At 41.7% G+C, this 25,676-nt stretch overlaps 1 protein-coding gene across 1 annotated transcript in view; it reads left to right on the top strand.

The window, feature by feature from the left end:
• The window catches only part of EPHB1 (EPH receptor B1), a 444,507-nt gene that overhangs the window by 378,685 nt on the left and 40,146 nt on the right, over positions 1-25,676 (top strand). The window contains exons 11-12 of the mRNA XM_025377642.1: positions 5,451-5,698; positions 13,130-13,345. Of these exons, the coding sequence (XP_025233427.1) occupies positions 5,451-5,698; positions 13,130-13,345 (464 nt within the window). The remainder of the gene's footprint in view (positions 1-5,450; positions 5,699-13,129; positions 13,346-25,676) is intronic.

Below are 25,676 nucleotides of genomic sequence, written 5' to 3'. Positions count from 1 at the left end.
AGCTGGATCTGGGTCCTAACCAAATAGATGTTTGGCTATAGGAGAGGACCCAATGTCAGCCACAAAGATATGTGCCAATCAAAGTCCAGTCGGACCAAAATTAGGCTGGCTGCATTTACTGTCAGTAAAGAGTCTGTGTGAAAAGAATCAACCACAACCACTCCCCAGCACAATCATTTCCTTTAAGTGTCTGTCTTAAATATAATGTTAATTCTTGAATTGCTAGAAATATTTTCTAGGTATTATGAATTTTTATTGAAAATGAAAACGTTATGGCCATGATTTGGAGCTCATGTAAAAGGAAGCTCTTTAGAGTTCAGATGATGGCGAATCGAAGTAGCATAGACATCAAGTCCTGGCCCTAATTGCAGGAAAATTATCAAAAAGCAAAAATAGTTTCTTGTAGATACTATATTAAACTGAAGTCAAAGATCACAGGCAACAGCAATTTCTTAGATTGTAAGTGACACACGATATTGATTTCCTGTTTGTTATTAATAATAGCAATATGCCCATTGACTCCCACCTCTCTATAAGGCTGTAGGCTGTGGTGTGCTCAAGGGCCAGAAGCCCAGACTTTAGCATCCTAGGCTTACCTGAAGACACCCTCCATGCTCAGGCACCTGGCAGGGAAACTTCACCATGTCCCCTGGCAGAAAGCTCTGATGTGTGTTAGATCAGTCACCATAAGTCTCAAAAGGCTGCCGAAACCTACTTTTCCTCTCTTTTCTCTTCCAGTGAGACCCCCTGCTCTGCACTCTCCCTCCCGACTACCTACTTCTGTTTTGTCTTTTTAAAACAGGCCTGGCCTGGTGGCTCATGCCTGTAATCCCAGCACTTTGGGAGGCTGAGGCAGGCAGATCACCCGAGGTCCAGAGTTCGAGACCAGCCTGGTCAACGTGGAGAAACCCTGTCTCTACTGAAAATACAAAACTTAGGAGTGGTGGCACAAGCCTGTAATCCCAGCTACTTGGGAGGCTGAGGCAGGAGAATCACTTGAACCCAGGAAGTGGAGGTGCCAGTGAGCCAAGATCACATCACTGTACTCCAGCCTGGGCAACAGAGCGAGACTGTCTAAAAAATAAATAAATAAATAAAGGCCAGGCATGATGGTTCACACCTGTAATCCCAGGATTTTGGGGGCCTGAGGTGGGCAGATCACAAGGTCAGGAGTTCAAGACCAGCCTGGCCAACATAGTGAACTGCCGTCTCTACTAAAAATGTAAAAATTAATCGGGCGTGGTGGTGGGAGGCTGAGGCAGGAGAATTGCTTGAACCTGGAAGGCTGAGATTGCAGTGAGTCGAGATCATGCCACTGCAATCCAGCCTGGGCGACACAGCAAGTCTCTGTCTCAAAAAAGAAATAAATAAATAAATAAATAACCACCCACAAGTGTTTCAAACGGTTTGTAGTTTACAAAGCACTTTCTCCTAGACTTCTCCCAACACCCTGTTAGTAAGGCAAGACAGTTGGTCACTTCTTTTTATTGTATAGCAATGAGAAAGCTAAGTTCTGGAGAAATGAAGGGCCCACCAACATCCAATGTCTCAGGTGTGGTTTGGGTATAGACATGGAGCTTCTTCCTCCACTCACTACCAATTTTCCCTCCAGCTGCACTCAGGGGGCTACTTAATTACAGGGGAGAACATAATCTCCTAGTGAGGATTAGATATTAAGTGACATCCTTTGTAGTTGGTGCTTTGAAAACCTCCCGGCTTGGAGAATATGAAGACATTTCTTTGCCAGACAGAAAAGGAGTTCTTTTTACAGAATTTCCATTCTTTAAGTCACTGCAGAGTAGATTTCTGAGAGCAGTGACACCATGACCACGAAGGTAACCAATCACAAAGTCCACCATGCCCTACCCAAAGAAGGCATGTTTCTATTTTATAATTTTTAAAAACTGTATGAGTTTTTAGACTTGAAGACCAGTCACACAGATTAAAAATTAAATAACATTTCCCAATTAGGAAAGTAGTTTGATTCATACTGTCCTATACATCTTTGATTTCTTCCTTCCTTCTTTTCTTCTTTCTCTCCTCTCACATTTATTAGGTCCACACTATGTGCCAGGCCCTGTGCAGTATGAGGCAGCCTATATGTGTGCTTTGCTTTCAAAAGTATTCAGAAGTACAGAGATAAATTTCAGGAATGCCATGGCTTTTGGCAGTTCACTAATTCATTTGAAAAGTGCTTGGATGGTTTAAGCCTATGGTTTTCAGCCTGAGCGGCATGTCAGTATCACTGGGCAGCCAGGCCTGGCTTCATGGACCTGTGACCGGTGCATTTGCACAGGGCCCGACGTTCAGAAGGACCTGCACTTGGTTTATTTCTCTGTGGTTGGTCACATTTTTGAACAAGGAGTCCTGCACTTTTACTTTGCACCATGCTCTGCAAATTATGTAGCCAATCCTTTGGGCAGCTTTTAAATATGTCAATGTGCAGGCTGTACCCAGACCAATTCGTCAGAATCTCTGAGGTAAGGCCCAGGCCTCTGGACTCTGTAAGTCTCTTCAGGTGATTCCAGTGGGCAGCCAGCTTTGAGAACCACTGAGGTAGAACAGAACTTCTCAACTGGAGTCTTCTTGTGTGTTGTGGAGGACATCAGATTTACTTGGAGCACTTTTCCAAACTCCACACGTTGATATATAGAAACTGATAAATACACTGACTTCCAAATATTCTGATGCCACCCAGCTCCCAGGCAGGAGGCTTACCTAAAGGACATCTGCCTATGAAACAGTATCACTTCTTTTGCTCTCACCTGGATATTGAGTTGCTGTGATAGTCACTCTATATGACTTGTTTGGACCTGCATATTTGGGGCATGATAGTCCCTGAACTATAACTTCATATCTATGTAGCTTTATTCCCCATGGCCCTGCTAACTGAAACATAGCTCTCTGGAAGCAGTATGGCAGGAAGAGATGGGTATGGACAACAACCCTGGCTGTGACTCCCACCTGTGTGATTGGGACATGTTTTCCTAGTGCCTCAGTTTCCTTATTATTTAAATGGCCATAGTAATACCTACCTCCCAGGAGTGTTGTGAAGATTGAATAAGTCACACAAAGTGCCTAGCACAGTTCCTGGCACATAGTAGGTGGTTAATAAATGCATGTTTGTGTACTGTCTCCTCCACAAAGAAATATTAACACACCTTTACCCTCAACTATCAACTGTGGCTTTTTTCTAAAAGAAAATAGAGCCCATTATTATGGCAACAAGGAAGAAATAGTAACTAATATTCTTCCATTAGTATACTTATCAAATATGTAATTTGTGTTCATTTAGCTCATAGTTATATATATATAGCATACATATATGCTATATATATGCTACGTATCTACATGCATACATATATATGCTACATATATACATGCATACATATATCTAGACACATATATGCATACATCCACATATATATACACACACTTATATACACATACATGTCTGTGACAGGTCTGTATTGTCTAGTACTTTTCTTTAAATTTTACTCATTTTAAATACTAAATAAGTTAAGCTATTGTAGTGTTTGTCTATGGAAGATGATGCTGCAGTAAATATATTTTTAACATACAAATTCAAATACTGGTACTTCTACTTCTGGATAAAGCAGAGATAAGAATCTTCAGCAGTTCGTAACCCAAGAGTGAGCAAGGCAAAAGCCAAACATATAATAATAAATATGATACAACAACTTTTACTGGTATGTCTGCTATGTGCCAAGCACCACAGTGGAGTAGATGTGCAAGCTACAAACATGCATGAGACTTGGTCTGACCTCCAGCAGTTCACCAAAAGAGCATATGATTCAATGTGAAAACCAGTGTTGCAGCCAGGTGCAGTGGTGCATACCTGTAGTCCCACCTACTCAGGAGGCTGAGGCAAGATGATTGCTTAGCCCAGGAGCTCAAGTATAGCATGAGCAACATAGTGAGACCCTGTCTCAAAAAAAAAAAAAAAATAGAGGAAGGAAGGAAGGAAAGGAGGGAGGGAGGGAGGGAGGTGGGAGGGAGAGAGAGAAAGGGAGGAAGGATAGGAGGAACGAAAAAGAACAGCCCCCCAAAACAAATAGTGTTATAAATGATATTTATCTGAGTGTTAGGTCCATGTTGAAATCTTCCTAATGGTGCTTAACCAACCTCTACTCCAGCCCCAGTTTCTATCAAGTTCTGTTGACTCTGGAGCAGTTTTTCATAATAGTCCTTTCATACAGCTTCCTTCCAATCTTTTTTTGCAGCAAGAAAACAAAAGGAACTCCCAAATGAATCACAGGAGCAATGTTAACTTGCCTTTCTAATATGGCGAGTAATTTCTCTGATTGCTCAGTTTGCTCCAACATTTTCTTCCAGAATTGGAAAGTGAGAGAGAAAGTTTTCCCAGCAGAAAGCCATGTTTCTTCTGCTGCTCTTACAAGTAGACACAACTGCTTCACATGAAAGAATTGGAGGTTACCAAGCCAAATTAAATCATAAAATAACTTTTGAAAGCATGTTAAACAGGATTCAACAGATTTTTTTTTTAGGCAGCTATGAAGTAGTATCACCATAATTGTTTTTACTGTTGGTGACTTTACTGTGAAAATGTTTCAATGTTGTGGCATGCATGGAGGTGTGCAGCTCATGCCTGTTTGGAGAAATAACTTGCTCTTCATCTGCCAAAAGTGCAGTTAGCTGACAGCCTCCAGCTGCAGCCCCATCAGGGTCAGCCCTGGCTTTCCTGCAGGGCCCCAGCTCTTCCCAGCAGCCCCCAGCCAGTGACTGAGCATGGCAGAGATGTGAGGGCCGGGCTGCTTCTGCAATAGGAACTCTGCTATGGCTCTCCCTTTTGGGTTAGCTGGGATTTCATCAGGTCTGCGTGGTGATCTTGGGCTGTCTGCCCAATCCTGCTTCCTCTCACTTTTGTCTTTCACAAGTGAACCTCTTCCCTTCCTAACTCCTCAGTGTCTGTTTTCTGGGGCACCCAGTAAACACAAATGCTCTCCCAGCAGTGTAGGAACACAAACAGTATACATCTCATTCAGAGGGCCAAGGTATCTGAACATGTCCCCTATCCCCCGAATGTTCTTGCACCAGGATCTGCTCAAAATGAATCATGATCCTGCCAAAGTGAAACTGACTCTTTCATTTCCATTATTCAGCTGGGACACAATGGAAAAATTAAATGTGGGGAGAAACAAACTCATATATATTCTGAAATTCCACTTTAGTTACCCAAACTCTTTCTAAGTATCAAGGTAAGGCATGTACTTTAGTAATCCTTTTGTGTTTGCCATGAACTGGTCACAGCCAAAACAATATAGTTACAATGAGAGAAGACTATTTCAATTCCCGCCACTTTAATCACAATTCCACTTGGAGCACCATTGTTCTCCATTAGATGCCTTCCCTCTTGGTTCCACAGACTGAGAAGGAAGAGGATATTAATGGCGTTTTTGCTGTTGCAGGGGAGTTTGGAGAAGTGTACAAGGGGCGTTTGAAACTGCCAGGCAAGAGGGAAATCTATGTGGCCATCAAGACCCTGAAGGCAGGGTACTCGGAGAAGCAGCGTCGGGACTTTCTGAGTGAGGCGAGCATCATGGGCCAGTTCGACCATCCTAACATCATTCGCCTGGAGGGTGTGGTCACCAAGAGTCGGCCTGTCATGATCATCACAGAGTTCATGGAGAATGGTGCATTGGATTCTTTCCTCAGGGTAAGAGCAACTCAGGGGTTTGATGACGCACTTGGATGCAGGCGAATGGTGGCTGGGGAGAGGGGTTCCATGAGTACAACCTACCATTCAGGAATCGCCTGATCCAGTGCGAATGGGCATTGGAGATGTTAGCAGAGATTTGTTGCTGAAAGAAGAGAACAAAACAGTGCTTGTGGGATCCTCAGGAGGAGGATGGCATGGAGTAGGGCATTGACAAATGTTTGTTGGATGAATAAAATGAATAGAGAGGGGCAAAGAATGGCCATTGGCATCTGCATGAATCACAGAGATTGAAGAGACTTTTGGCTGCTGTATAGCCCTGTGTGATTCATGCAGACAGCCGTGGCCATCTCTGCCTTTCACCAGCACAGCCACCCTCCCAGACTGCTCTGCATTTACAGGTTCATTTACAAGGCTGTGTCACAAGCATCCATGGGTATTTCTGTGGTTGGTGAAGATTCCCAACCAACTTGCAGCAGAAGTAGGGAGTTGCTGAAGGCCTTTGGCTGGGAGACCTGTAAAAGATCATTGTCAGAATATGCCCAAAGTAGAGCCAGGCCCACAGTGAAACTGTTTTCATTTCCGTAGGCTATCACTGAGCACCTAGATGAAGGGTGAGTGAGAATGGCCATGATGCTGATATCTGGGGAGTGGAAGCTGATAGCTTCAGCCAGGAAGCAGAAACTGAGAGCAGAGGGTCCAGTGGGCAGCATCAAAGAATGGGCAGAGCCTTCTGAGCAGGAACTTCAGGGTGATACCCAGTAGCTGGCTACATTACCAAAGCAACCAAACAATAGCTGTGGCTGCAGATTAAAGGGTCAGTCATGGACACATTGCTGGGATCACTGCTCTGGCCAGGCCCTATTCTGGATGTTGTGCCTATAGAGATAAAGGAAACCTTGCTCTAATGCTACATAACAAATCATCCCCAAGACCTCAGTGCCTTAGCACAACAACAGTTTCTTTAGATCATGAATCTGTAATTTGGGCAAGGTTTGGGAGGGACACCTCTGATCCATGTGGAGTCAGTTGCAGTAGCTCAAGGGCTGAGGCTTAGAATTGTCTGAAGCCTCCTTCATTCATATATTAGGTGGTCAATGCTGAGTGTCAGCTGCCACCTTTCTAGGTGGCCTGCTTGGACTGCCTTAGAGCAAGCTGGGTCTCAAGAAAAAGCATCCCAAGAGAAGAATGGGCAATCTGTGTTACTTTTGTGACTCAGGCTGGGAAGCCACATAGTGTCATTTCCAACATAGTGACAGGCCCAGATACAAGGGTAGAAAACAGGCCCCACATTTTGATGAAGGGACATCAACTCAATGTCTTCTTACACATGATAGCTGGGAGCTTTTGTTACGTTCATCTTAGAGAGTACCGCCTGCCACCAATGTAGTCCCTACTCCTGCTAGTGCCCAACGCTTCTAGCAATCATTTGCCTATCTTATACTTTTTCCCCCATGAGTTAAGTACAGATGTAGTAAGTGGAGAAGTTCTTAAATCTCCCTGGAGAATCTAGGGGAGGCTTCAAAGAGGGGGAAGAATTTATCTGAGATCAGAGAAGAGGAATTTGTCAGACAAGCAAGAAGCAGGCAGGTAGGCTGATGGAACAGCAAAAATAGTGTATATGAAGGCCAGAGTAAGTGTGGACCTGTTTGGTAATTTATCAACCCCTACATGGTAGCTCCAGCACTCAGAAACAGAGCTTAGGGGCTGTAGTGTGGAAGGGTAGCTGGGGCACTTGTCTAGAAGCACACTGCTGAAGCTACCTTTGTACAACAGGAACATGCTTTTTGCCCAGTCTGGGTCACTAGGCAGTAGTGGCGTTTGTTTTCTGGGGGTGCAGGGGTGGGGAACAACTGATGTAGATTATTGGGCCCATGCACCTTCCTTAGGACAGCCTCTTTGAGGGTATGGGGTCATGCTTTGTCTTTGGAAACAAACATATATACCTAACACAGTGTACACCTGGTAAATGCTAGTTGACTGAAAAATTATTTCTCAAACAAAAATGCTAGGGAGTGGCATGAGAGCTCCAGTCATCCTGTGTGTACATTATCTCTCACTGTCCTTGCTGCCACACCTCTCATGTCAGTGCAAGGCATTGTCTATGCTTTCCTGGAGACATTCATTTATGATCAGAGATCTCATGAAGACAGCTGAATAAACAAAGTTGAATAAACTTGAATAAAAGGCAATGTGAGAAGAAAAGCATTTTCTGGAACCACTGTCAAGACCCTTTTGGGAGTCATTTATTTCCTACCAGTCAACTGATTGGACTTCAGAGAGAGCCACTGCTTGATTTGGGGACTGTGATCACACTCCGTCACTGGAGTGTGTAGGAGAACAGGGAGATTCATTCTCAGGAGCCTGCAGAAAATCAAAACCCTACACTGCTGTTCTTCCTAGGGTCTGTTTTCATTTGGGGCCCAGGTCATGGAGGCATGTTGGACACCAGCATTTCTCATGATGATGAGCTGAGCTTGCAGGGGAAGAAAACCTGGGGGCAAGAGAGGAGCACGGGAAAACAGAGAAGCAGGCATGGTAAGAAAGGAGTGGTGGGAGCAGGCAGTGCCAGGAGGAGAGAGGGAAATGAAGCGTTTCTGACTCCTCACACTGCATGGAGGCAGGTAATCTATAAATCTAATTTCAGCCTTACTGCCGAACCCTGGAGCATAGCAACATTAATTGACGTATCTGCTGCTTGATAAAATCGAAAAATAGGTCATCAGTTCAGTTCTACAGGGTCCATCTTCTGGGAAGTAGGATAATTTTAGGATCCCTACTCAGAGAAGAAAGGAAAAGGATTAGTCCCAACTGTTTCCTCCCCTCCAACTTCTCCTTTCCCCCTGGTCATAGCATCTTTGGAGAGTGGTTACAGTTCTAGCCCTGAATCAACATGTGAGAGATACCATTATGCTTCAATCACACATTCAGTAGATGGTTCATTATTACTAATTTTCTAAAAATTATTGTGCCGTGGATTATATAGCATACAAATCCATAACTGAATTTTTCCTTCTTGACACTCAAATTCAAGGACTTCAACCTGGTGGCTCTTCCCTAATATTAGGAACAATTCCTGAAGCTGTGGCCAGTATCCCATGGTTTAGTTAACATGGTTCTTGACATGCTCCATAAGGCCTTCTTGCCTAAAGCTTGGCTTTGCGGTTGCTGCTGGTTCTTCCACAGATAATCATAACTGGAAGACTCTTGAAAGTCACTGAGTAATGTCAAATGGGGACATTTCTCATCAAGAAGCTCATTCATGGGCTGTAGCTAGAAGATAGCAACCCAGAAATCACAAAGAGAACACCAGATTGGAAGTCCTGAGACCAAGGTTCTGCTTTGGCTTCTGCTGTGAGTCACCCTGTGACCTGGAGCAAACCTGTTAACTCAATTTCCCAATTTATAAACTAAAGGCATTGAGCTAGGTGAGCTCGAAAGGTCCCTTTCAGTTAGAAAAAATCTATGATTCATTTTCTTCGAACAAATCAAATAAGGATTTCATTTCCTGAAGTGGATTCGTCAATGAAAGTTGAAATACCTAAATCCTTCCTGTCTAATATAAGGACCAGCAAGTGGCTTCGGTGCATTTGCAGAAAAGCAATTTCAGCAGAAAGCACTTCATGAAGGGAGGAAGGTTTAAATCACCTCACCTAGACCTGTATTTCTTCTCTGTGCTATGCTTTTACTATGTGCTCAGCATGGAGCCAGGTCCTTTCCCAAAGTCACCAAGAAATCAGTTTGTGTGTGTGTGTGTGTGTGTGTGTGTGTGTGTGTGTGTGTGTGTCTTGTTCATCTTTGAATGCTACTGTTCATATCTCTGGAAGTTCTTTTTGGAGAATTATACCAATCAACTGAGCATGTAACAGTTAAACATGCCAGAAAAATATTAATATGTTTTTATCTTTAAATTTCACCAAGGTTACAAATTCAACAGACATGACCCTACCTATCTTGATATGTGGTTCTCTTGAAGATTCTAAAGAAAATATGTTGCCCGTTGCAGAGTCAGCACATTCCAATGGCAAAAGCACGAGACAGGAGTTAGAAGACCCAGATAAGACTAGCATCACTAATCCATCATGGTTCTTCTCCCTGCAAAGCTGATGCACAGCGTTTTTCTCCACACAGCATTTGAGGCCACCATTACCAGTTGATCAGAGATGGGCTGTCAGTGGAGAAGTGATTTACCATTCTGAACTTTGATTACTGGTATAACTCAAAACCACACCGTGATTTAAGGCTGATCACATACATTTTCTGGACCTCCTTTATGTTGTCTGTAAAAACAATATAATATTGCCTGCCTTGCCTACTGCACAGGACCAATTTTAAGGATCAAAACATATCAAAACATGTAAAGTATTATTTACCATTCAAAAGTCAAGTGACGGATGCTACCCACATTTGTGACTAGTTGATCTGAAGTTTAGGCCTGCATCATTAGGTCCCAACCATCTACTACAATTACAGATGCCTATCTGTTACCTACTGAGCTCAGCATGTGCTGAGTACTGGGCTCCCCAAGAACAATGATCCCAGGATGTTTCCCCCACATACCCAGGAAGCCATGAGAACCAGAGTTCTGGTCCCAGATGTCCTCAGTCTCTCTCACCACGCACATCTGAGGTACACGGAAACTGAATTGTGAGCTGTTACTAAGGCTCTGCTGATATTAGCAGGGATCACTGCTACCATCTTAGGGCCCACAAGGCACTGAGCTAGGACCTTTCATATGTGTTATCTCTTCTAGTCTCACCAGAACCCTATGAAGAATGGACACTATGTTCTTATGTTATAGGTGCGGAAATAACTGCTCTGCAGGTTAAATAACTTGCCCAAGCCCACACAACCACTAAGCTGCAGAGCCTGGATCCAAATCAGGTCTGCTGGTTCCAAAGCCTGGACCTTTAATCATTTCTTGGTCTTTTTTGACCCAAGAAACTATAAGGATGACTAATCTAAATTTTAAAACAAATCGGATAATAAATAAGCTCTAAGAAGACTTAAACAACAAAGCAAAAACGTAAACACATTGCTGTATGTGCTTTCAACATTACTCTTCTCAAAGTTGTTTAAGCCACCCCAGTGCTCTCCCCAAATGCCATCTTTTTTAGGGAGACATTCCATATGTGTAGATACTGTTGCCTACACTTACAGAGAGGAAATAATAGACTGAATTGAATAAATACAAGCCATGTGACTTGTGGCTGAGATACACCTCTGTAATATACAGAAATTGCATGACAACTTTCTGAAGAGGCAAATCCACAGAGACCTACTTGGAGAAAACACTTGGTGCTAGCAACAGCCTGGCTAACTTCTTGAGAAGGTGTTGGTTGAAGTGTATTAGTGAGAAGGAAGATCCGCATCACTCACTGCACATCCAGCTCTCACAGATGGGCAATGTGCTGAAAACCAGTCAGAGTTTCCAAAAAGTAGCTCTATACTTTCTTTTTGAGTTGCTTAGAATAATCTGTTGTGGAGAAAGCATACATCCCTTCTCCTGGGCAGGTTGGGAGGTGGTTAAGGTTAGAGTTAGAAATAGCCTGGAACTTGGAGTGTGTCAAATACAGTGTGTTTGGGAGCCCTTCTACTGGCAGACATCTCCAGGAGGGGAGAAAGTCAATTCGCTCTATTCCTTCAATTGATCAAGGAGCATAACCCCCAGAACATAGATCCAGGCTTGCAATCTTGCATGAGGAACAGAGTTTCCAACAATTCATGCAATCATTGTTAGACTTTTTGATTGTTGTTGTTGTTGCTCATAAGTAGAGTATTTTTATAATAGGTCTTTTATTTTTCCTTGCTTATTTTTGCATAGAAATGCTTTTGCAGTAGCATATGCATGTGAGTGCACTGTGTAACATCTTGCATACAGTAGATACTCAATGATGGGAGCTCTTCTCATTGTCTATGCTTTCTGGATTTCACATAAGGACTCTGGGATGCAGGTCATGGTTGTTTTGCCGAGTACCTGTGTTTAGCAGTAAACACAGAGTAGACCCCAAGTGTCCTACTTCCACCTCTCCTCCAGTCAGAGCATTCTAATGACTAGGCTGTGCTCTACTTGTAGAACATAATTCTCAGCCCTTTGGGGAGCATTTAGGGCTGGACTAGATGGGGAAATATGTTCTTGGCAGTATAGCCTAGGGTCTACTGATTTAACTGGTGTGTACAAAGTCGAGACCCAGGAGCTTTGGGGAGACAGGAGTAAGACACTGTTTTATTCACGAAGAGTCTGTTGTCTAACAGAGGGAGGGCATCCACCCAAGAAACTCTGAGCCCACAAATGATGGGAGAGAGGGCAGCACTGCAGGTTGCCATGAAGAAGAGCAGCAACAGCTCCCATTCACTAGGAGAGTTCCCTGTGCCAGACGCTGTGCATGAAGTTCTCCTGACCCACGGTCCCTATGAGGAAGGTGTGGTTATACCAGTCTAAAGGCTGAAAGCCCTGGGATTACCCAGAGAAGGTGCTTTACACGCTTGATTTTGGAAAGAGGAAAAGATGTGTTCATCATTCATTCAACTTATGTGTATTAAGATTTTCTATCTACCTTAAAGTTTACAGCACTGATAATACTATGGTGACCAAAGAAGACAGAGTTTTTGTCCTCAAAGAGTATAAAATCAAGCAGCAGAGACAGACAGACAGATACACACATACGATTAAAACTTGTGATATGTGCTAAGAAGAAGACTAAGAGCATGCACTAAACATTGTCATCAGAAAGTGCTAGTCGTATTTGAGGGAGGGGGCAGTTAAAGGGTTCCCTCTCTAAGAAAGTGATATTTAAGCGGAGAACTGAAGGGCGAGTAGATGTCGATTGTTGGAGGGAAAACAGAGGAAATAGCACATGCTAAGGGCCCTAAGTCAGGAAGAGTTTGTTTTGGAAAAGAAGAAAGGGTGCCAGTCACTGTGGCTTTAGTACATTAGTGATGGATATGGTGGCCTAAGGTAAGGCAGTAGCTGATCCCAAGCGGTCTCGTGGACCATGCTAAGGAGTTTGGAGATTTTTCTTAATGCAATGGGAGGCTATTAGGTATTTTTAAGCCAGGGACTGACATGGCCTGATTTATGTCTTAAAAAGATGGCTCTGGCTGGAGAGAATGGATTGGGGGGCGGGCAAGGAGGCTGTTATAGGTGATGGATGGCAGCGACTTGGTTGGACTGGCGGCAGTAGAGATGGAAAGAAGTAGATGGGTTTCAGATGTAATTTGGAGACAAAATTGACAGGGCTTGGCAAGGAGAAGAGAACAAAGCATTCATGGAGAGGGATGGGGGATGGGAGTGGGGGAGGCAGGAGGATGCAGTAAGTGGCTCGGCCTGGAGCAGATGGAAGCTGACAAGCAGCAGGGCCACAGCATCTCTCCCTCTGCTTAACCACTGAAGCCCATCTTGATCCCAATGCCCTCTATGTCTTATTACAGCAAAATGATGGGCAGTTCACCGTGATCCAGCTTGTGGGTATGCTCAGGGGCATCGCTGCTGGCATGAAGTACCTGGCCGAGATGAATTATGTGCACCGGGACCTGGCTGCTAGGAACATTCTGGTCAACAGTAACCTGGTGTGCAAGGTGTCCGACTTTGGCCTCTCCCGCTACCTCCAGGATGACACCTCAGATCCCACCTACACCAGCTCCTTGGTGAGTCCTTCTTGGCATTCTCAAGTAGAAGCATGGCATGAGTGAAAGGGGACTCTGCATGGCTGGGAACTGTGGCAGAGCACACTGGGAGGGAATGGGATCTGAACTGAGCTCTCCACTGAGAGATCAAGATGCCAGGAGGACTATCCAGCCGGGAGAAGCCATAGTAGCTGGTTGTTCAAGCAAGAAAGCAAGCATTTGGGCTTGGACTGTGAGGAAGGGACAGTGTCTCTTATGAAGCTATAGTGTTCCTTGGGAAGAGGAAATTTTGGAACAGCTGATTTGAGGGAATCCAAGCAGGTAGACAGTGGCACCAGAGGCATCTGTCAGCAGAGAGCAGACCCCAGGCATGCATGAGGCCTTTGATCTGCAGCTGGATTGGGCGCTGTGTCACCAGGTAGACTCTTGATCCCCTTCTCTCTTCTCTCTGTATTGCTTCCAAATAGCTCTAAGTACCGTCTACACGATGAGTACTCTTAAACTTGTATTTCCTGCTCAGCCTCCCCCTCTACATTCTGAGCAGCACTAATCATCTATATCCAACTGCTTAGTTCACACAATTTCATTTAGAACTTTAACAAGCCCAAAATAGAGCTTGGGATTTACTCTCCAATATCCTCTCCCTAGTCCCTCCATCTCAGTAGTTGGCACCACTTAACTAAAAGATGAAACCTAGGAATGATCTTTGATTTCTTTCTGTGTCCATCTATTTTAAATCCCTCAGCGACCCCCATAGGGTACCAAAAAATCTATCCCTCTGTCTCCATCTCTGCTTCCCCCAATCTATTCCAAAGCACTATTCCCTTTCACCTGGATTGTTACAGTGGCTTCCTAACTGGTGTCCCTGGTTTCCTTTTGTCTCCTTACATCCATTTCAACAGCACCCAAAGTGACTGATCTACCTACTTACCTGTCTACCTGTCCATCCTCTTTAAACCTGTGAAAGTAATGCATGATTATTACAAAAATCAAAACAATACAGAGAAGTAAAAGGAAATGCCAATTAGAATGGCAATCATTAAAAAGTCAGGAAACAACAGATGCTGGTGAGGCTGTGGAGAAATAGGAACGCTTTTACACTGTTGGTGGGAGTGTAAATTAGTTCAACCATTGTGGAAGACAGTGTTGTGATTCCTCATGGATCTAGAACCAGAAATACCATTTGACCCAGCAATCCTTTACTGGGTATATACCCAAAGGTTTATAAATCATTCTACTATAAAGACACCTGCACATATATGTTTCTTGCAGCACTATTTACAATAGCAAAGACTCAGAACCAACCCAAATGCTCATCAATGATAGACTGGATAAAGACTGTATATGCGGCACATATACACCATGGAATACTATGGAGCCATAAAAAAGAACGAGTTCATGTCCTTTGCAGGGACATGGATGAAGCTGGAAACCATCATTCTTAGCAAACTAATACAGGAATGGAAAACCAATCACTACATGTTCTCACTCATAAGTGGGAGTTGAACAACGAGAACACATGGACACAGGGAGAGGAACATCACACACCAGGGCTTGTCAGCGGGTGAGGGGCAAGGGGAGGGAGAGCATTAGGACAAATTCCTAATGCATTCAGGGCTTAAAACCTAGATGATGGGTTGATAGGTACAGCAAACCACCATGGCACACGTATACCTATGTTACACACCTGCATGTTCTGCACATGTATTCCAGAACTTAAAGTAAAATTTTAAAAGAAAAAGAATAAAAAATAAACTAAAATTCCCCTGAGGCAGGGATTGGTAAAGTTTTTCTCAAAGGGCTGTCTAATAAATATTTTAGGCTTTGCTGCCTAAGAGGCAAAATGAAGGATATCATGTAGATAATTATATAACCATTTAGAATGTAACTAACCCCGTAAGAAGTTATAAATGTCATTCTTAGCTCATGGACTATTAAAAAAGGGACCAGCCGAGTTTAGCTTTCAGACCACAGTTTATCTACACCTGCCAATTTCAACAATTAGGTGTGCCTTCTTTGGCATTTTTCTCTTCGGTCAAAAATTTGAACATTTTTATTCTACAAAATTTGGATCATATTATGCCTATTCCTCTGTGATCTGGGGTGTCTTTTGGGCATCATTGCTGCCAAGATTACTTTTCTGAAAGTTAGCAAACATTCACACTCCACCGGGAATGTATGGTGCTGGGCTTCAGCATCCTCACCAGACCTGGAGGTGATCAACCCTCACAAAGGGTTGCTGCTCCAACAATGAAAAATGATGCCTCATTTTAAAATTTCACATATGTCTACATTTTTAAAATTTTTAAATTTAATTTTTTGATTTTTAATTTTTGTAGGTACACAGCAGGTGTATATATGTAAAACGTTTATGAGATGTTTTGATACGGGCATGCAATGCATAATACATCATGGAAAACGTGGTATTCATTCTCTCAAGCATATCTCCTTTGTGTTACATACAATCCCTTTTAGTTATCTTAATTGATTTTTTATTTTATTTTTTTAATTTTTGGAGATGGAGTTTCACTCTTGTCATCCAGGTTGGAGTGCAATGGCATGATCTCAGCTCACTGCAACCTCTACCTCCAGAGTTCAAGAGATTCTCCTGCCTCGGCCTCCCAAGTAGGTGGGATTACAGGCACCCACCACCATGATCAGCTAATGTTTTTGTATTTTTAGTAGAGATGGGTTTTCGCCATGTCGGCCAGGCTGGTCTCGAACTCTTGACCTCAGCTGATCTGGCCACCTTGGCCTCCCAAAGTGCCGGTGGGATTATAGGCGTGAGTCACCGCACCTGGCCTATTTATTCATTTTTTGAGACAGTCTTTAGTCTGTCATACAGGCTGGAGTGCAGTGGCGCGATCTCGGCTCATTGCAGCCTCTGCCTCCTGAGTTCAGGCGATTCTCCTGCCTCAGCCTCCCGAGTAGCTGGGACTACAGGTGTGCACCACCATGCACTGCTAACTTTTTTTTTTTTTTTTTTTGTATTTGTAGTAGAGAAGGGATTTTGCCATGTTGGCCAGGCTGGTCTCGAAATCCTGGCCTCAAGTGATTCACTTGCCTCGGCCTTCCAAAGTGCTGGGATTATAGGCATGAGCCACCATGCCCAGCCTCTTTCAGTTTAAAATTACAATTGAATTATTATTGACTATAGTTACCCTGTTTTGCTGTCAAATAGTAGGTTTTATTCACTTTTCCTGGTTTTTTTTTTTGTTTTGTTTTTTTTTTTTGGTATTTAACCATACCCCCTACACCATCCGCCTCCCCAACCACCCTTCCCAACCTCTGGTAACCATCCTTCTACTCTCTATCTCCATGAGTTCAATTGTTTTAATTTTTAGATCCCACAAATAAGTGAGAACATATGATGTTTATCTTTCTGTGCCTGGCTTATTTCATTTAACATAATGACCTTCAGTTGCACCCGTGTTGTTGCAAATGACAGGATCTCATCCATTTTTATGGCTGAATAGTATTCCATTGTGTATAAATAGCATCATTTTGTTTTAATTTACATTTTCAACTGACTGCTAGTGATATTGATATCTTTTCACATGGTGCAGGGATTTGTGTTTTCTCTTCTGTTGTTTGTACATGTCCTTATCTATTTTTCTTTTTTTTTTTTTTTTTTTTTGAGACGGAGTCTCACTCTGCCGCCCAGGCTGGAGTGCAGTGGCCGGATCTCAGCTCACTGCAAGCTCCGCCTCCCGGGTTCACGCCATTCTCCTGCCTCAGCCTCCCGAGTAGCTGGGACTACAGGCGCCCGCCACCGCGCCCGGCTAGTTTTTTGTATTTTTTAGTAGAGACGGGGTTTCACCGTGTTAGCCAGGATGGTCTCGATCTCCTGACCTCGTGATCCGCCCGTCTCGGCCTCCCAAAGTGCTGGGATTACAGGCTTGAGCCACCGCGCCCGGCCCCGTCCTTATCTATTTTTCTACTGGGTTGTTTGTTGATCTCTTAGAAACTTATAGAAAGTCTCTTTATATTACAGACATTACTCCTTTGCCTGCCCTGTGTGACATAATTTATCTTTTCCCCCATCTGTTATTCTTTTATATTGTTTATGATATCCTCTGGCTTATAAAGTGGTTAACATTCATGAAATAGCTATGTCTTCTTGGGTTACCTGGTTTATTTTAAAAGTTATGTTCACTCCAAGGCTATAAAATATTTCCTAGTGTCCTGGGCTATTTTATTGGGAAGGGTGTTTGTTTTATATTTGAATATTTAGTACCTGTGAAATGTATTTATTTTTCCCACAATTTTATTTTGAAAAATTTCAAGCACACAGAGAACTTGATAGAATTTGGCAGAGAACAGTCATATACCTACCACCTAGATTCTAGAATTAATATCTTGGTACATTTGCTTTATCATGTAACTATTCGTCTACCCATCCCTCTGCCCATCCATCACACCATCTATTGTTTTGTTGTATTTCCAAGTGACTTGCATACATCATTACATATCACCCCTAGCCACTTTAGCATACATGTCTCTCACATGTATTTGTTTAAGGTTCTTTTTTAAGGTAAAATGTGCGTAGAGTGAAACTCACAAGTCTCAAGTGTACATTTATAGAGGTTTTAAAAATGCACACAACTGTGTAACCCAAACTCTCATCAAGATACAGAAAATTGCCATCAAACCAGGAAGCCCCCACAACCTCATCCCTCCCCATTGCATCCTCACCCACATCCACACCCAGAAGCAACCACTGTTCTAATTTTTTTGACCATCAGTTGGTTTTATAACTTCATATAAGTGGAGTCATACAGCATATGCTTTTTTGCATCTGGTTGCTTTCACTTAGCATTATGTTTAAGAGAACCGTTCATGTTGTGTGTGAAGCAGGAGTTTATTCCTTTTATTGCTAAGTAATATTCCATGGTTTATTTGTCCATTCTCTTATTGACAGACACCAGAAATATTCTGGAATTCATTTTTGACTATGTATTGGGAGGTATATTCTCACACTGTTTTGTTCAGGTGAACAATTATGCCAACACTACTTATTAAATATATTATTCATTTTATTGAATCACACATCATCCTTGACATATTAAGTTCATTATATGAACTATGGTTTGATTCTCAATTCTGCTTTTTTAATCTATTTATTCTTATGCTCAACTATGTTGTCATGATTATAATAATGCTAGCAAAAGTTTTCCTGTCTATATTCTGATTATAGTAATATTATTAAAAATCTTACTCTAGGATGGGCATGGTGGCTCACGCCTGTAATCCCAGCACTTTGGGAGGCCGAGGTGGGTGGATCACCTGAGGTCAGGAGTTCGAGACCAGTCTGATCAACATGGTGAAAACCCCTACCCTACTAAATACAAAAAATTAGCTGGGTATGGTGACTCATGCCTGTAATCCCAGCTACTTGGGAGACTGAGGCAGGAGAATTGCTTAAACCTGAGAGGCAGAGGTTGCAGTGAGCCAAGATTGCGCCATTGCTCTCCAGCCTGGGCAACAAGAGGGAAACCCCGTCTCAAAAAAAAAAAAAAAAAAAAAAGTCTTACTGTATGGGTAAAGCAAGTTATCCTTCATTATCCTTATCCATTATCCATTAAAATAGATTTTAAAAGCTTCCTTGACTGTTCTCAAATATCTTTTCTTTCAAGTACAATTTAAAATCTTCCTGTCCAGTTTCAAAATATGCACACATACATGAACACTCACATGTGGATTTTAACTGAAATTCTACTCTCTCTTTGGGAAGATTAACATTTCAATGATCCTGAATCACCTAAATAATGATGTGAGCCAAATATACCATTTACATATACATGACATTAAAAGTTTCTTCAGTAAAAGATTTCCCACATTATTTTTCTGTACACATTATTTAGATTACTTGCTGTGATTTTATAAGTGTCTTTCTAGATGATAGAGCTTATTATACTTCTAGGCCTAAGAGTTTTCAGGATTCTACACAGTCATATGGCCACCTATCTCACTACATTTTAATATCATTTCTTCACACTTTGCCTTTTTTTCAAAATAGAAAAAATTATGTTTGATTATTAAGCAAATATTTTTTCTAAAACTACAAACAATTTATTCACATGACAAATATTTATTGAGTATCTACTATGTGTCAACATTAGGCCACAAACTGAGGGGACATAATTATGATCAAAAGGAGACATTGTTACTGCTCTCAGTTAAGTGAGGACTGGGAACGTTAATCAAACACATGCCCAAATTAGTGCATAATTACCAACTAAAATAAGGGCCACTATGTTTTGTGAGAGCATGAATAAAACAATAGATAACAGAGTGGCCTAACTGTGTCTAGGAGGGCTTCCAGAGGAAGAGATGGTGCTACAGCAGAGATTTAAAGAATAGTCACTATTTTAGTCAGCCTGGGCTCCCATGGCAAACTGCCACACACCGGATGGCTTAAACAGCGGTCACTTATTTCTTATCATCTGTAGGCTTGGAAGTCCAAGATCAAGATGCTAAGTAGCACGGTTGGATTCTTATTGAGGGCCCTATTCCTGGTTATGTCCTCAGATGGCCTTTTGTTGGCATGTGCACAGAGAGGGATCTTGCCTCTTCCTCTTTTATAAGGACGTGAGTCCCATCTTGGGGGCTCCACCCTCATGACATAAACTAACTGCAATCACCTCCCAGAGGCTCCACCTTCAAATATAATCCAACTGGGGATTAGGACTTAAACATATGAATTTGGGGGACACATAAACATTCAGTCTATAGCATTCTGCCCCAACTAAATGTGGCAAGTTGGACTACAGAGGCAGAGAGGTAGCATATACAAATGCCCTGTGGCAAGAGGGAAGATGGGGTAGAACTCAGAAGGGACCCCTGTTTAGGGCATTTGGAGAATTAGGGAGGAAGTATCCAAGGAGGCCTGTGGCATCCCTCATGTAGGATCTTTCCCCAAACCCTTGTGATAGGAGTTGCAGCCTTAGAGCGATGGTAAACCTTTCTCGAGTTGTGTGTGTGTGCGTGTGTGTGTGCTGTGCACACAGAGAGATGCACACGTGTGGTTCGAAAGTGATGGTTTTGAATTTTGGAAAAATAACCTGGCTTTTCTTTAGCCTTTTCCTTCCAATCTCTTTCCTTGCCTTCTTTAGAAATAACTTTCTTGGATTTCTTCCTGTTTTCTTTCACCAAAAAAGCCATTAAGCAGACTCAACCAGGGTAGATGTTCTAAACAAGGGAGGCAAGCCCTAGCAGATATCCGGACCCACATGTGAACGGGCTACTGACTCAGAAAGATTGAGAGATAAGCTATATACAGGGAGATTTAAAAATAAATTGGAAATAATGGGAACTGTAGGAACAGAGGTATAAATATGGAAAGCATAAAAGGTAGAATGAATTGTATGCTGTGGAATCAAAATTGGAGGTATTAGTGTGAACTGGTGGTTTTAAATATATAGAAATGGAGAAATAAATATAGGGTGAGAGTGGCTTTGAAGCAGTAACATCTACATATTAAGGAGTACAGCTGGCACTCAGATCTTGGATTCCATATATTCCCCTAAAACCAACCAGGACTCATTAGAGACGTGGCCCCTTCCAAGGCCTGGACAGGGAAAATGTGAAATGAGACCAACACGTCTTTTTTTTGTGCCAGAAAATGAGAAAGTACTCAAAGAATAATGAGCACATATTAAAAAAAAAAAAAACATCCAGCTTGAAGGGCCTCCAAATGTCCAAATCTGGATAATTTGAGCCTCACAACATGTAATAATAGTAACAAGTTATAATCTACTGAATAAGATGGGGACTATTGAGTCCACACTAATATGCATATAAATGAACAAATAAATAGAAACCAGAGAAAGCTCTTCCCTGTAGAGGAAAGAATGATGATATTAGAAATTCACTAGTTGGCAACCACCAGATTAATAGCTAATTCAGATAAGAAACGTCAGTGGATGCTAAAACTTGAGAGGAACATCAGGAGAGAAACAGGATTTTACGTATCTTCAAAGTATCTCCCCCCAAAATATTTATTTATTACAAAGATGGAAGAAGTAGCTTTACAGAGAAGTTTGGCAAATGCCGTCTGAATCAAGTGATTAAAGTTAACACCAGCAGTAACAGGACAGGTAGATATTCTGTACAGCTCAGAGGATGCAATGAAAAGAACATAACACTTGCAATACTCTGTTCAAAATTTATAACTTGGGTCTCATCATGATAAAACATCAGACTACCTCAAATTGAGGTACATTCTATTAAATGTGTGGCCTATGTGCTTCAAAAATGTGAAGGTCATGAAAGTCAAGGAGACTGAGAAACTGCTCCAGATTGAGAGGCAGGACACTGGGTATGCCATGTGATCCTTACCAGGACATCTCTGGGACAATTGTAGGGTGCCTGAGTGAAGAGTGTACAGGCATTAATTGTAGTAGTCTTGCAACTGCAACTTTTGTAGATATTTGAAGTTGTCTCAAATAAAATACATATATTTTTAAATTTACCTTGACTGCAGCGTGGAGGATGGGTGGGAGAGGCACTAGTAGAGACGGGAAGATGCATCAGGACGCTATAGGGCAATGGGGCTGGGATGCAGCGAATGAAGCCCAGAAGTTCCAATGGGGTGATGCAGAAGGACTTGACAGCAGATGGCACTTACAGGTGAGAGTGGCAGATGGCAGAGGATGACTCCAAGTATCCAGCCTGCGCCTCTGGATGGATGACAGCTCCATTCTCTGAGAGTGAGGATGCTGGAGAGAAATTGGTTGAAGGAGTAGAAGAGTTAGGAATAGATTGTGGATTTGATTCAGAATATTCAGTTATTCTCAAATTCTCAATTTTCAAATTCTCAAATGTCATTGAGTATCAGATTTACCTGGAGAGTTAATACAGAGCACAGAGGCACAGACTCATTGAAGTAGAATAGAATCTGGACTTTTTCACTGTTACTAACATTTTGCATATGATTTTGATACTTACAAAATTCTGAGAGACACTTGTTTAAACCATTTTGACTTTTATGTGTCTGTGGGATAGCTCAGTAGAGCTGCTGAATAGGCAGCTGAATATGTGTGTTTGGTGCGTAGAGGAGAAGTCCAAATGAAGATGCACATTTAGGAGTCATTGTTGGCATACAAACAGAAACAAAACAGTGGGTGCAAATGTACTTCATTTCGGAAAGGATAGAATGGGAAAAGAGCCTGGTTCTGGACATGAAGGAGCCCAGTTTGCCAATACAGATGTACATAAGGTAGGAACAGTAGCTGTCCAATTGTCCCTTTCCTCCTGACAGTCAATTAAGAAATAAGAATTTGCCGTAAACCCAACCTCCTCACTTTTGGATGAGGAATCCATGGCCCAGAGTGGTCAAATGAGTTACTTAAGCCACACAGCGTGCTATTGCAGCGGCAGCTTTGGCCCTTCAGTCTCGTTCTCCAGACTCTGAGTCCAATGCTTAGGACACTGTGAGTCCCTCTCTGGCCCCACAGTGTGCCAGACTCCCTGCTCAACTTTGGTCCTTTGTGATGTTCTAGAAAGCCTGTTTCTCTGGCTTTACTTTTCCCTCTTTTCCTCCCAAAGGCCCAGCAAAGGATTCTCTGTAGAGTCCAAGTCAGCTGTCATCTTTGCCACTGGCTCTATTGGCCCTTGGGTGAGGCACAGAGACAAGGTGGTATTGCATCCCTCCCCACCCCATGTACAGGCAGAGATGGATAGGCACTTAACTTTTACTTATTCTTGATTTTCAGCTTTACTTCTTTGCATTTACTTTTTTCATAGTTACTCTAGAATTAACATAATAATATATAATATATGCTTATATAATATATACATCTGAATTTTTCCTAGTCTACTTAGGGTTCATATTCCCACTTTACATAAAATATAGAGACCACACATAATCATATCATATAGATCCATTTACCCATCCCTCCCACTATGTTATCATTGTGGGATGTTATCATTGTTATATATGTTCCATCTACATACATTTATAGTCCTAAAGACAATGTTACAATTTTTGCTTTAAACAGCCATGTGTATTTTAAAGAAATCAAGAGGAAAATGTTTTTCATTGACTCAGAATAGTTATCATTTCTCTTGTTCTTCCTTTATTCCTGAAGATCCAAGTTTCCCTCTGGCATCATTCCTTCAGTCTGAAGAAATACCTTTAACATTTTTTGTAGTGCAGGTCTCTGGCAATGCATTCTCCTAGTTTTCCTTTATCAGAGAAATGTCTATATTTTGCATTTATTACTGAAATATATTTTTGCTGAATATACAATTCTGGTTTATAGTTTTGTTTTTCTTTCATCACTTTAACATTGTTTCATTGTCTTGTGGTTACCATGGCTTCCGATGAGAAATCCTACAATTACTTGAATCATTGTTCTCTTACAAATATATGTATATACACATACATATATATTCGTATATATACTGTGTCATATTTCTCTGGCTGCTTTCAAGATTTTCTCATTATCTTTAGTTTTTAGCTTGACTATGATATGCCTGAGCATACTTTTTTCCCCAAATTTATCCTGTTTGAGGTTCTCTATGCTTTATAAGATCTGTAAATTTCTGTCTTTCTGTATATTTGCAAAGTTTTCAGCCATATTCTTCAAATATTATTTTTGTTCTTTCTTTTCTCCTTCTGGTAGGGCTGCAGTTATTTAGAGGGAGAACTTTTGAAAATGTTCCACAGGTTCCTGAGGTTCTGTTCATTATTTTCCCTGATTTTTCCTTTCTCTTCTTCAGGTCTATCTTCAAACTCATTGATTTTACCATTTGCCATCTTTGTTTTGTTTTTGAGCCCTTCCGGCGATTTTTTTCTAATAATTGTGTTTTTTAGAGCTATATTTTCTAATTAATCCTTTTTTATAGTTTCAGAATCTCAGCCGAGATATTTTATCCTTTTATCATTCATAAGCATATTTTTCTTTACCTCGTTGACCATAGCTACAATAGCAACTGTAAAATATTTGATAATGTTAACATCTGGGTGGTCCTGGGATTAGCATCTTATTTGCTTTTTTCCCATTAAAATGGGAAACATTTCCCTGGCTCTTTACACATCTAGAAGTTTGGGATTATAAACATGAGTGTTATGATGTGGTGATTGGATTCTGCTACACTGAACCAGAGTGTTGGTATTTTTGGTTTAGCAGGAAATTAACTTGGTTAGACTCAACCTGTAAACTCTGTCATGTTTGCAGTGGGCAACAGCTCAGCCCCCAGTTTTTATGGTTTTCAATCTGTCTTATACATGCGTGTTTCAGGGTTCAGCTAGAAAATTGGGAAGACTTTATACACAGAATTTGGTATTACCTTTCCCTTGTTATCTTGTTTCTAGGGATTCTCCCTCAACTCTCCAGCAGCCCTGATTGTGCTGAACTCCTTCCCTTGGTTCCTCCAGTCAGAAAGATGGTGGGGTTTTCTGTTGCAGTTTGAGCCACTGAGCAGACTATGGCTGCCCTTAGGGAAAAGCTACAGAAGATGAAACCCTGTGCTGTTCAGTTTCCAGAAACTTCAGTTCATTTTTCCTTTATTTTCTTTTTCCTTCTCTTATGTTTTTCTTCTCTTGTTTGCTAGAGAGTCCATTTGTTAGAAACATACTTGACACCAAAAGTGGAACATTCAGCTTATCCCCCTAATCAGCAGTTCTTTAAGACAGTACTTAAGACCTCTCTACTCCATCATAATTCCCCTATTTTATGCAGTTCTTTCAAGATCTTTTTAACATCACCATCTTCTAATACATCTGGTTTTACTTTGTAAGTGAAGACCTCGTTAATAGCTATTAAAGTTTTCTAGTTTCTCCTACCAGGTTCTCAACCTTCATCTCTCACTCTGATTTAATTCTCCACTGTACTTTCCCCCAGGTGTTCCTTCTCTGTTTTAGATTGCTATTTCTAGCCCCAGGAGCATTTCCTTCCCAAAAAGCTCCTGAAATAATGAACAGATAGAATTTGCACCTTTGTGCTTTCTTATGATTAGAATAAATCCACTAAACTAAGGAATAGTTCTGAACTGCTGCTGATATTCCTGCTCTTTAAGAGAAACAGATAAATGAGCTGGGCTGGACTCTGAACACTTGCATGGTTTACACAGCTTTGTTTTTGGCAGGTATATTTCTGAATGCCGTTATGTGTGTTCAAATAAACATTCCCATGCTTCTGTTATAGACCAGTTCTTGATGTTTGACCTCACAGGTCACTTTCTCATTATTACTGGTTCTGTCTAATGTTACCAAGAGAAAAGAGGGCATACACATGCGAGGAAAGGTGTCACATCTTTGATTAACTGATTGTATTTGGAGCTCACGTACACACTCACAAACTTGATCTTTACCTTTTATCAGCTGACATTGGTGGGCAGAGCCCCA

Source organism: Theropithecus gelada, chromosome 2, assembly GCF_003255815.1.
Source record: "Theropithecus gelada isolate Dixy chromosome 2, Tgel_1.0, whole genome shotgun sequence".
Taxonomy (NCBI): domain Eukaryota; kingdom Metazoa; phylum Chordata; class Mammalia; order Primates; family Cercopithecidae; genus Theropithecus; species Theropithecus gelada.
This window is presented reverse-complemented; position numbering and strand designations above follow the sequence as displayed.